We start from the raw sequence: 12,434 nt of genomic DNA, 5'->3' as shown, positions 1-12,434 counted from the left end.
ATATGCATAAAACTATACTTTATATGGGTCGGATTGTTCTCCTTTGTATGCCATTATACCGCCTACTGTATGCCATTATACCGCCTATTGTATGCCATTACACCGCCTACTGTATGCCATTACACCGCCTACTGTATGCCATTACACCGCCTACTGTATGCCATTACACCGCCTACTGTATGCCATTACACCGCCTACTGTATGCCATTACACCGCCTACTGTATGCCATTACACCGCCTACTGTATGCCATTACACCGCCTATTGTATGCCATTATACCGCCTATTGTATACCTTTATCTGAAAATTTAAATACAGATTGGGTTGATTTACTAAAACTGGAGAGTATAAAACATGGTGCTGCTGTGCATAGAAACCAATCAGCTTCCATGATTTTTTATTTTTTTTGTCAAAGCTTAACTGAACAAGATGAAGTTGGAATCTGATTGGCTACCATGCACAATTGGCACCAGATATTGCACTCTCCAGTTTTAGTAAATCAATTCTATAGAATTTAAAATGCGGGCAGAATCATGCCATACAGACTGGTTCACTAGCAGGATCAGCAGTTTTATTACCTGCTGATCCTGCCAGTAGATCCACTGGGTATGTCACGTAATTTCTGCAATGTAGTTGCTGCAACACTGTGACCCTGTGATCAGGGTAATATATATGGACAGGTAGGAGACACACTACGTCTCTTCTGCAATGAAAAAAAAGTCTTACCCGAATGGCCAGCGCAGTGAACAAATTCCAGCATATGCCAGGTACAATAAAGTGATACTAAACACACACACTATTTACATTATCTCTTTATGTATATGGATGGCAGCACTGGGATTTTAATATAAAAAAAATAATAATAAAAAAAAAAAAAAAAAAATAAGTACCCGTTTTCCTAATATATATACAGCTGTCACCTGACCCAACTCTTTGGCATGCAGAGTAAAAATAAGTTAAATATCAAACTCTTAAATGGTCATGCAAATAAATATTTTAAAACTTTATTATGTTTTCAGCAATGACACAGTGTGGGAGGATTTCTGGCAGTCACAGGCTGCGCCACGACCCACCAGCCCGAGTCATAGAACAGGGAGGTGAAACCTCCATCAACATGTAATATCCCACCCCCATTGTGTTTAGCTGGTTAGTATGCATGGAGGAGGGAGGGAGTGTCCAGTCATTTACTACTGGGTATAAACTCACATATGTGACTTTATAGTCACATGGGCTGCTCAGATGTGATGGGGAGGGGGTGCTCAGGGTAACAAACTAAAAACTGAGCTTTTGCACTAACTGCGAACACTGCTCTGTAAAATCCACAACTGCAATGGGGTCATGGACAGAAGGGGGGGGGGATATGTACAAAAATATGAGGAGTTCATATAGTGAACTTGGTGTTGAGTTATTCACTTTAAGGTCATCCGAGGGGACAAGGTGGCACTCTATGTCTAGAGGAAAAGAGATATAAATCTCCAAATACAGAAAGGTTTCTTCACAGTAAGAGCTGTGAAAATGTGGAATAGACTCCCTCCAGAGTCAATTGCTTTAAAAATGTACATAATATAAACTGTATAGGCAACGTTGATCCAGGAAAAAAAAAAAAAAAAAATCAGATTCTCTCCCCCCCCCGCTGTAGCAAACAGGATCATACTCTGCTGGTGTTTTTTGCCTTCCTCAGGATCAACTGTGGGTATAGGATTGGGTTAAACTAGATGGACTTGTGCCTTTTTTCAACTTAATACATCCATGCGTATGAACAGCATGTAAAACAGCATTTATTGATAGCGCTGTAATGTTTGTTTAACGACACCAAGGACCCTTTCAGACATCCCGACCGCATGTCCGCTTTTTCAGCCATCCGTTTTTGGATGAAAAAGGGACACACATGTATCCCTATGGGATAGCGGATGAACAGCCGCTGACACCCATTATCATCCATCCCCGCTATGCTCCGATTCTGCAGACGGAGGAAAATCCTATTTTTCTATCTGTCTGCAGAGCGGATCGGGTGAACATGGACAGACGGTCTGTGTTGATCCGAACCCCCCCATAGGGGAGAGCGGCGATCTGACAGATCGGTCCCTGCACAGTGTGCGGGGACCGCCCTGTCATCTGCCGGCTCAGCGGGGATTAAACGGAGCGATCCCCACTGAGCAAGCGGATGTTCAGGGGGCGGATCATCACGGGATCCGCCCGTGTGAAAGGACCCTAACTCATGTGCACACACAGCAGTTACATCATCCCAATATGGCTAATCAAAGTGGCCAAAAATGGCAAAACTTGATGTACCCAGAAAGATGTCAGCGAGGGTGAAGGAGCTCCCTGGCTAGAGCAGAGGTGAGCAAAGTTCTAACATGACGAGGATAGAAGGTGCCAACAGGTAACCAGACCCTGTGTGAGGCGGTCAGACTCTGTATAAAAGAGTTTATAAGAAGTCCATATAAAAGTACAAAGTTCATAGGACAGGAGGAAGTGATCCAACAAGAATGTGGGGATGCCGTGACATGGCGTCCAAGCACTAAGGCAGGCTTATTCGCAGAAGCAGGCTCTAAATGACAGGCAGGAGAGAAAAGAAAAAGTGCAGACAGTTTACAGGTTTATTAGGGGCAACTCGCATGGAGTGAAGTAAATAAAACAAGCTCACCCGGGAGGGGAATCTGGGATGTTAGCGCTGGATGTCCGCGATGTGGACCGCCAGGGCCCGCTGCTGCGTGGAGGAGGTCCTTAGGTGAAAAGCCAAGCAGAGGGCATGAAGCTGGACCGCGGGATGGACCGCAGCGCGTGCAGATGTCGTCACCGTAGGGGGGTGGGGGCAGAAAGGAGGAGGAGGAGGAACCAAATTTATGGATTTAGCACAGTGGTGGTATTTGCTGGCAGTATAAATAGCGCAGTTTTCTTTTGCATTGTCTGCTCCTTCATTTTTAAATTTTGGAGAATAAAAATAAAACCAATCAGTGTCAATGTTTTGCGTTTGGAATCTGAACTAGAAGACTCCCGGAAATTATGAAAAATGGGTTACTATTGGCAATCCACACAACTGTCTATAAACTGAAATCATCTCTTCCATGAACAAATAAAGGAGCCAAACTGTAGAGGCCTGCAGGAACCCGAGGTCACCACCGTCATCAATAATAACTTACAGAATGAAAAGGTCACCAGCACTAAATTCAGCTCACATGTAGGAAATGAACCATCCCATCCGCCTGGAATGCCAATATTAACACTTCTCTGATTTTGAGCCGCTTCAAGGGATTTGTGCAATCAAAAAAACTTAAACAAATGATTCTCAAGGTTGCACACAACACTGCAAGTGGAAAATTATTTTCGCAAAATTAAATTAGAAGTCTGAGATGGGTCAAGGGCAAAAACAGAAAAAAAATTAGATTGTGGTTGGCCGTGTGCCCGCTCTTAAAAGTCAATTTATTAGTAACGGCACGGAAGACTGCATACCAGGCCACTCCGCGTCACTCCGGGATTGATGAATGACCAGCACTCTGGCTTACAGTGATGTAACTCTTCTTAATGGGGGACAACCTGCTATAAAACATTAGGAACATTGGAAACAATGTCAACTAATCACAAGAAAGAAGAGCAAACAAGAAAAGCTTCAATTTGTAGGTTTATTTAAATGGTAATCAATACAGTCATTATTCCAAATTGTTTTACTTTACTCTTCATCAGAATCAATAAAGTAATTTTACTGATACTTACAGCGCATGATTAACCAAATTTAAAAGCGGTGTTCCTATTAAGAAAAATGTAAGCAAGTATTTATTAAAAGTCAGCAGCTACAAATACTGCAGCTGCTCACCTGTCCCAGCGATGTGGGGGAACGAAGCCCTGCTCGTCTCCCCCTCCTCTATGCGGCACCGACACAGCCGGCACACTGCGCATGACGCACCCCGTGACTGGCCGCGCAATCATCTGTGACGTGTCCCAGATAAATGCCGAGAGGGAGGGGTGGGGTGGGGGTGAACTTCCTTCCAGCGCCGCGGTTCACCGAGAGGAAGTGGGAGCTGGAACCCTCCATAATTTTTTTATATATATATATATATATAAAAAAAGAAAAGCACTTTTAGCACAGCAAAAATGCATCATAAAGAAACTTGCTGGGGTGTGTGTGTGTGTGTGTGTATGTATATATATATATATATATATATATATATATATATATATATATATATATATATATATACACACACACACATAAATATATATACACACACACACGTTGTCCATCTCTTATTCAACAATATTTTTCAGTGCAGATGTGAACATATCATGCTCTGTAATGCCAAATTCCTTGGCGAGTAAAGAAAAAAAAGAAGTAGTGATATCACAGCACTTCCTTTCTAGCAAGCACAGAATTAATCTCTCTCTATATTATATATATATATATACACATACATACACACACACACATATATACACACACACACACACACACACACACATACATACATATACACACACACACACACACACACACACAATATATACATACATACATACACACACACATGTATGTATTGCTCCCACTTCTGGGCATAGATACCCGAGGCACCCGCAGGTCTCAGCAGGCACCAGTGGCGTCTTGAATGCGCAGTAGGGAACCAGGAAGTGAAGCCACAAGGCTTCACTTCCTGATTCCCTTACCGAAGTTGGTGGCGGCAGCAACTGAGAGCCGAGGGATCGATCAGTGACGACATCATGGGCGCCCTGAACAGGCAAGTGTCCTTATTTTAAAAGTCAGCATGTACGGTATATTTGTAACTGCTGACTTAAAAAAATAAAAAAGGCGGACCGCCGCTTTGAATCAGGTAGTAAAAAGGCTTGATTTAAATCAACTCAATTTAAATCATAATTTTTAAAGAGCAACTCATCTCTGTCCCTCAGCGGCTCCTCCTCTGACCCGCTGTTGACGCACCCAAAGTCCCATTTACTTTAACGGGGCGGCTGGAGATGTGGCCGTGACACAAGGTGAGGGACGTGGCGGCAGCAGGTGAGTGGATGCCCGCTAACAGGCGCTACCATGATGGATCTGAAATGACAGGTTCTCCTTAAATGTAAGGACTTATTCTTGCCGATAAAATCTTTAATATTTGCAAAATAAAATGAAGGTTTTTTATTTAGAATAAGCTGTCAGGTTAGTAAAACAGCGATATCAGAACTGATTCAATCATACAGTTTGTAGTGTACATAGATTTTCAAAACAATGGGATGAAGGAATATTACTTAATTTTGTTTTATCTCATGGTTACTGTGAAAATGTGTGATTGCAGTGCATGTTATCTCAGCTTGCATTTATTGAATGAGTTTACCAAAAATTTATATTGCAAAATTAACCAGCCTCATGCTACAGAACTAAGCTCCATTTCATGCTTAATAAACTAGGTTATTATATCAAACAGAAAGCCATCTTTTAGGGTTGCGCCGATAACGGTATCATCTCCAATACGAAGCATTTCCACGAGCACTCGTGCAAATGCTCCCGATGCTTGATGCGATACCTGGGAGTGAAGAGGCGGAAGTCAGTGGGCGGAGAGAGAGCGCAGCAGAGAGCGAATCCTCATCAGGCTGACAGCAGTGGACGGTAAGCTGGCAGGAGGGCAGGGGTGCGGGGCGCAGCGGCATGTTCCGTCAAAATCAGTCACATTAAGCCCTGGTTCACACTGGGTACGATTTGAGATGCGATTTGACATGTCAAATCGCATCTCAAATCGGCGGCAATTGTCGGCAATAGCACTGTCCTAATCAGTGCGACGCCGCATCTGCGATTTCAAAAAGTAGTTCCTGTACTACTTTTTGCGATTTCGGGCCGCGATTTACATTAAATTGCAGCCGAAATCGCGGCAAAATCGCACATTTTACCGCGATTTTGAATTCGCAGCAGTGTGAACCTAGGCTCAGTAATGGAAGCGACGTTCTGTGTCTCCGTCAGAGGCTAAACACCGCAACGCCCATCTTGGTACACCCTGCACTCAACCGCAGTAAGCCTGCAGCAGAGGTCTTGTAACACCCAGCCCATAGAGTTCACCAACTCTATGGGCTGGGGGTAAAAAGATGTCCGCTGCTGCCTTCTGACTTTAGGCTTACTGCGGCCGAGTGCAGGGTGTATACCAAGATGGGCATCATAGCATTTGTACTAAGCTACTACTAGCATTGCAACATCCTTCCTTTCCAAGTCGTTTGAATTATTATTATTGCCTCACTCTCAAAATTTATTACACCAGCAATTGCCCACCAGCGCCGCATATCAGTGCCTAGTGCCTCCTTTTCAGTGCCCCCTCAGTGCAGCCTCATCAGCACACATCAGTGAAGGAGGAAAATTACTTACAAAATTGTGCTTTGAAAACTGTCATAACGTTAAAAAAAAAGTATCCGTAATCGGTATCAGTGCAACCCTACTAGCTTTAGATATATTTTTACTCCAAAACCATTTTATTAAAAAATAAAGATTTTTATCCACCCTGATAAACATGTTAATTACCTGCTCTGTGCAGTGGTTTTGCACAGAGCAGCCCCGATCCTCCTCTTCTGAGGTCCCCTGCCGGAACTCCAAGCCCCTACTCTTCATAGAATGGATGAAGGTGAAAAACGTTGAGGCTTTACAACCACTTTAAAACCAACTGATCAGCTGAAGATGTTCTAGTATGCAAAACGACCTTTGCCATTATAACTTATACTTAAAGTGGTTGTAAACTCACTTTTTTTACTTTTACCTACAGGTAAGCCTATAATAAGGCTTACCTGTAGGTATAAAGAATATCTCCTAAACCTGTACGGTTTAGGAGATATTTCCCTCGCAATGTGCCGCTGATTGTAGCGGCGCATGCGTAGCAGGGATCCTCGGCTAAATGACCGGCAGCCGCCGGACCTTGCCGAATTGAAGTCTCCCGCGCACATGCACAGGGTATACAACCGCTTTAACTGGTGTTGGGCTGTGCAGACTACCTACCCTTTTCCACTACCCCAATGTTCTAATCTGGTGCACTGCAATCCCCAGCAATACAAATCAAACACATTCATTGAAAGTAGCGACACTGACCTTCATATTTCTCCAGGGTCTGTACCACATTGGGCAGCTGGTTCACCGCCTGGTACAGCCTGTAGCAATCTTGCAGGTTTGCAGTCTGCCTCTGGAATTTCTTCGCCAGCCGGTTAAAATCTGGAAAACGACGTAGAAGATCTTCCTGAAGACTCTGCCTGAGCTCCACATCGGTCACAAACGCCTCCACCAAGTTCAGTCTGAAGAACAGAAACTTCTATTAGTGCATTGAAGTAGGGCCGAAACTAATCGATTAATCGACAACTAATCGATTAAGAAAATAGTTGTCAACTATTTTCATAATCGATTAATCGGCCAGTTGATTAGTTGGCCTGCATATAGAATGCATTATTTGTTTACATATCAGGAAATACAGTGCAGCACACCTACAGCTCAGTACACCATCCATACATGTCACCAAGTGCCTGATAATTTGTGAATGCGAAAGTGTGAGGAGCAATGCCTCATGGGACATGTAGTCCTGGGCAGGAAGTGAGTGGTTCTAAAGGCAGAAGTTTTTTTTACCTTGCTATAGCGGGCGCTCTATAATACACTTTGCAGCTTGCTATTGAGGCACTCTGAAGGCAGGAGGAGCCAGAAGCATCGATGAGGGACCCCCGAAGTGGAGGATCTGGGCTGCTCTGTGCAAAACCATTACACAGAGCAGGTAATAGGACAAGTTTGTTTAATTAAAAAAAAAAAAAAAATCACTTTAAAGACTCTGTGCAGGGAGGATCAGCATCTGAACCCAGAGAAAGTGGAGGTAATAGAAGGCGTTACAATTACTGTAGTTGGTTATTTATATTTACCACTGCGTATAGATATTTAAGAATTAATTGCTTTTTTTATATTTACATATTAACTAAATTGTACACCACACTTTAAGATTATCCGATTAATCGAAACAATAAATCGACCAACTAATTGATTATGAAAATAATCGTTAGTTGCAGCCCTACATTGCAGGCAATGACCTAGGAAAATCCTTCACACCTGCAGCGTGCTCAACCGCATGACTGCCGATGTGCAATAAATCTATATATCACACCAACTTTATTGAAATGTCACATTTTATTCAGTTCTATTGGCCACAGAGCGGTGCAATGGATCGTGTGCTACCACGCTGTGCTATAAGAAATGGTCATGATATGGAACAAGCTTTTTTGCCTTGTCTATGCTTTGGGCAAAACTGCCCAGAACAGGCCAACGCATCGGATGTGAATGAACCCTCATACCGCTAGGAGAAAACGTTTATCGAATTGAGCAGCACCTGGATCTGGCAACTGGCCACACAGACCGTGAACAATGTACTATGGGATACCATGAAGTGTGTGCGATTATGTTACATAGTAAGCTCTAACGAGCACAGGCCCTCTGATTCCTTCTGTATTGTAATTGTACTGTCTTCCCCGATGTTGTAAAGCACTGCGCAAACTGTTGGCACTATATAAATCCTGAATAATAATAATTACATAGTTAGTTGGTTGAAAGAGACACAAGTCCATCTAGTTCAACCATGAAAAAAAAAATTTTTTTTAATCGTACAATTCCATATACCCAATTCTACACCTACAGTTGATCCAGAGGAAGGTGAAAACCCCCAGCAGAGCATGAGATCCAATTTGCTACAGCAGGGGAAAAAAATTCCTTCCTAATCCCCCCCCGAGCCCGAGAGGCCATCGGAGCTCCCTGCATCAACTTTTACCTACAAATCTTAGTACTCAGTTATATTCTGTACATTAAGGAAAGTATTCAGACCTTTCTTAAAACAATCTACTGAGCTGGCCAGAACCACCTCTGGAGGGAGTCTGTTCCACATTTTCACAGCCCTTACTGTGAAGAAACCTTTCCGTATTTGGAGATGAAGTCTCTTTTGCTCTAGACGTAAAGAGTGCCCCCTTGTCCTTTGTGTTGACCGTAAAGTGAATAATTCAACACCAAGTTCACTATATGGACCCCTTATATATTTGTACATGTTGATCATATCCCCCCTTATTCTCCTCTTCTCAAGAGAGAATAAATTCAGTTCCTCCAATCTTTTTCATAGCAGAGTTCGCCCATGTTATAAAAAAAACAAGAAATATTTCTCCTTCACCGATGTGCGCCGATGAGGAAGCGCTGGTGGGACCGATGATTAGTGCTCTGATAATCTAATCCGTGTAGATGTCCCTTTAAAGTGGATGCAATGCCTCCACTAAGTTCAGCCTAAAGGACCCCACCCCCCCAGTCTGTTTCTGATTGGAGGAAAGGCACAAACCCCTCTCCACATAGGCAGAAGAAAAACAAAATAAATCTGTGCTATCGTAGTGATGAGCAGCTACATACAATCCAGTGAGTGAAGGAAAGCAAAAAACAAAATACAAAAAATGTAGCGCTAAAAATAAATGATATGAAAAAACTGATTATCTATATCAAACACCAATTTAAGCATGGTGGCAACAGTAGAGTCTTACCCCAGACAATGCAAGTTGTTGCGAAACGTGTCGGGACTCTACTGCTGCCATGCACATTTCAACATTGATGTCCTTTTTTATCCTACCAACTGTAAGTGTTTTTAACCGTTATTAAACTTTCCATGTTTATACGGAATCACACTGTGTGCCTTTCATTTCCTCCATGTACCCTGGGTATGTTTTCCATCTTACATGAGTCATCTCCCAAGTGTTGACACCTCCTTCATCTGTTATCAAAGTGAAGACTTCATTGTTTCCTGTTGATCGCAAATTTTGGTGTTTGCCGGTACATCTTCCCATCTACATTTCTACAGCTTTATTGACCCTTTGAGCGTACGCTCATTCGGGCTCATTATATCTGGTAAGCCTCCCCTTCTGGTGGTGGGTGTTATCACTACATATCTAGTCTACTAAGAATCTCCGTGGGTTTTTTTCACCGTTGTCGGAATTGGTCTTTTCATTTATCCAGTTTTCGTTCATCCATATGGACTTATACCTTTATACATAGTCTCATTGGTGTTGGACATAGACAATCAGTGTCTTCGTATCATCATCCACCGGTTATTCATGTTTGGCTTATGAGAACCATATGGACTTACATTTGTTCACACTGTCATATTGGTGTTTAATATAGATAATCAGTTTTTTCATATCATTTATTTTTAGCGCTACCTTTTTTGTATTTAGAAGAAAAACTTGGAACTGTGCTATGAATAGACCAGCTCTCTGCCAATTTATAGCACCCCCACACACACAAATTTCCAGCTGCTTTTATCTCCCATCTCAGAGAACTTGTCAGAAGTTATCATGCTGATAACAGAGGAATGGAGCAGCAGACACTTGACTTTGGGCTTTGGAGAGAGATAAGTAAACACTACAGATATACGTTCCTAGGTCAGATTTCATGAATCAGGTTTACATTCACTTTAACCCAAGCCGGTTATCGGCACTCTCCTCTCTTCACGTTGTCAGCGCGAGGAAAGGAACGCCAATAACCGACTTGTGTTTACATCGCGATCAGCTGTGATTAGACAACGCTGATCATGTGGTAAAAGGCCGCTGTTATTGGCCATTTACCCCGATCTGTGATCAGCTGTGTAATAGTGGCAACGGGTGCAATCACAAGAGGATGTCATGTCATCCCAGAACCTGCCGGCCGGATTGTAGCCATCATTTGGCTATAGCGCGGTCTGCAAGTGGTTAAAGTGTGAGCTGGAGTTTCAATTTGTTACTGCATTTAAATCTGCTAGTACAGGGTCAAACTAAATTTCATTGTGGGCTGCATTAGCAGTATGGTTACCCTCAAAGGGCCGATTGAATCTGGGGTGCGCCATTTACAGAGGGCAGGTGTGTGCGCCATTTACAGAGGGCAGGGGTGCGCCAATTTACAGAGGGCAGGGGTGCGCCAATTTACAGAGGGCAGGGGGGCGCCAATTTACAGAGGGCAGGGGGGCGCCAATTTACAGAGGGCAGGGGGGCGCCAATTTACAGAGGGCAGGGGGGCGCCAATTTACAGAGGGCAGGGGGGGCGCCTTTTACAGAGGGCAGGGGGGGCGCCTTTTACAGAGGGCAGGGGGGGCGCCTTTTACAGAGGGCAGGGGGGGGCGCCTTTTACAGAGGGCAGGGGGGGCGCCTTTTACAGAGGGCAGGGGGGGCGCCTTTTACAGAGGGCAGGGGGGGGGCGCCTTTTACAGAGGGCAGGGGGGGCGCCTTTTACAGAGGGCAGGGGGGGGGCGCCTTTTACAGAGGGCAGGGGGGGCGCCTTTTACAGAGGGCAGGGGGGGGCGCCTTTTACAGAGGGCAGGGGGGGGCGCCTTTTACAGAGGGCAGGGGGGGGCGCCTTTTACAGAGGGCAGGGGGGGGCGCCATTTACAGAGGGCAGGGGGGGGGCGCCATTTACAGAGGGCAGGGGGGCGCCATTTACAGAGGGCAGGGGGGCGCCATTTACAGAGGGCAGGGGGGGCGCCATTTACAGAGGGCAGGGGGGGCGCCATTTACAGAGGGCAGGGGTGCGCCATTTACAGGGGTGCGCCATTTACAGGGGTGCGCCATTTACAGAGGGCAGGGGTGCGCCATTTACAGAGGGCAGGGGTGCGCCATTTACAGAGGGCAGGGGTGCGCCATTTACAGAGGGCAGGGGTGCGCCATTTACAGAGGGCAGGGGTGCGCCATTTACAGAGGGCAGGGGTGCGCCATTTACAGAGGGCAGGGGTGCGCCATTTACAGAGGGCAGGGGTGCGCCATTTACAGAGGGCAGGGGTGCGCCATTTACAGAGGGCAGGGTTTGGGGGTGCACTATGTGGAACCCCCAACCCCAAGTTTCATTATCGCTTTTTTCTACCTAACCTGGCTCTAGTACCTCCATTTGTGGACCCCTCTGCCTCACCTTGGAGGGAGATCATTTTCCCTCTCAGATTCTGGAGATCTGTCCCCACCATGTCCTGCCATGAGTGCTTGCAGGGATCTGTTAGTTCCAGATAACTTGGCCCTTGTAAACACAGAAGGCTTCAGTGTTTACAAGTGACAGCGGGGAGCTGGAGCAGAAGGAGAGTGCTCAAGGTGGTGGACTAAAGTTCCAGCACAATGTAGCTTCAAACCTGGTGTAAGGGGCCACATGACCAGGCTTGGAGGGCCGCATCCGGTCTGCGGGCCTTGTGTTTGACATGAGTGTGCTAGTACATCCAACACTCCCCCCTCCCCCCAGACTGACAATGCAGCTGTCCAAAGGGTTTGCCTTCATCCAGCGTGGAGGCAATCTAATACAGGAGCCGTGTTACTGGTCAGATCACCAGGTGGAGACAGGTGGAAAAAATAAAATAAAAAATCATTCGAATCATTGACAATCTAAAATGAAATTGTTTGGTTTTTGGTTTAATACCATGTTTTATGTTACATTACAGGCACAAATCAGGTGCCTTTATCGTTCAATAA

At 44.8% G+C, this 12,434-nt stretch overlaps 1 protein-coding gene across 1 annotated transcript in view; it reads right to left on the bottom strand.

Moving 5' to 3' along the window:
* The window catches only part of MSH2 (mutS homolog 2), a 199,693-nt gene that overhangs the window by 111,690 nt on the left and 75,569 nt on the right, over positions 1 to 12,434 (bottom strand). The window contains exon 7 of the mRNA XM_040351583.1: positions 7,051 to 7,250. Coding sequence (XP_040207517.1) covers positions 7,051 to 7,250 — 200 coding nt within the window. The remainder of the gene's footprint in view (positions 1 to 7,050; positions 7,251 to 12,434) is intronic.

Source organism: Rana temporaria, chromosome 4, assembly GCF_905171775.1.
Source record: "Rana temporaria chromosome 4, aRanTem1.1, whole genome shotgun sequence".
Lineage (NCBI taxonomy): Eukaryota > Metazoa > Chordata > Amphibia > Anura > Ranidae > Rana > Rana temporaria.
The sequence above is the reverse complement of the archived record's forward strand: the minus strand, read 5'-3'. Positions and strand labels throughout refer to the sequence as shown.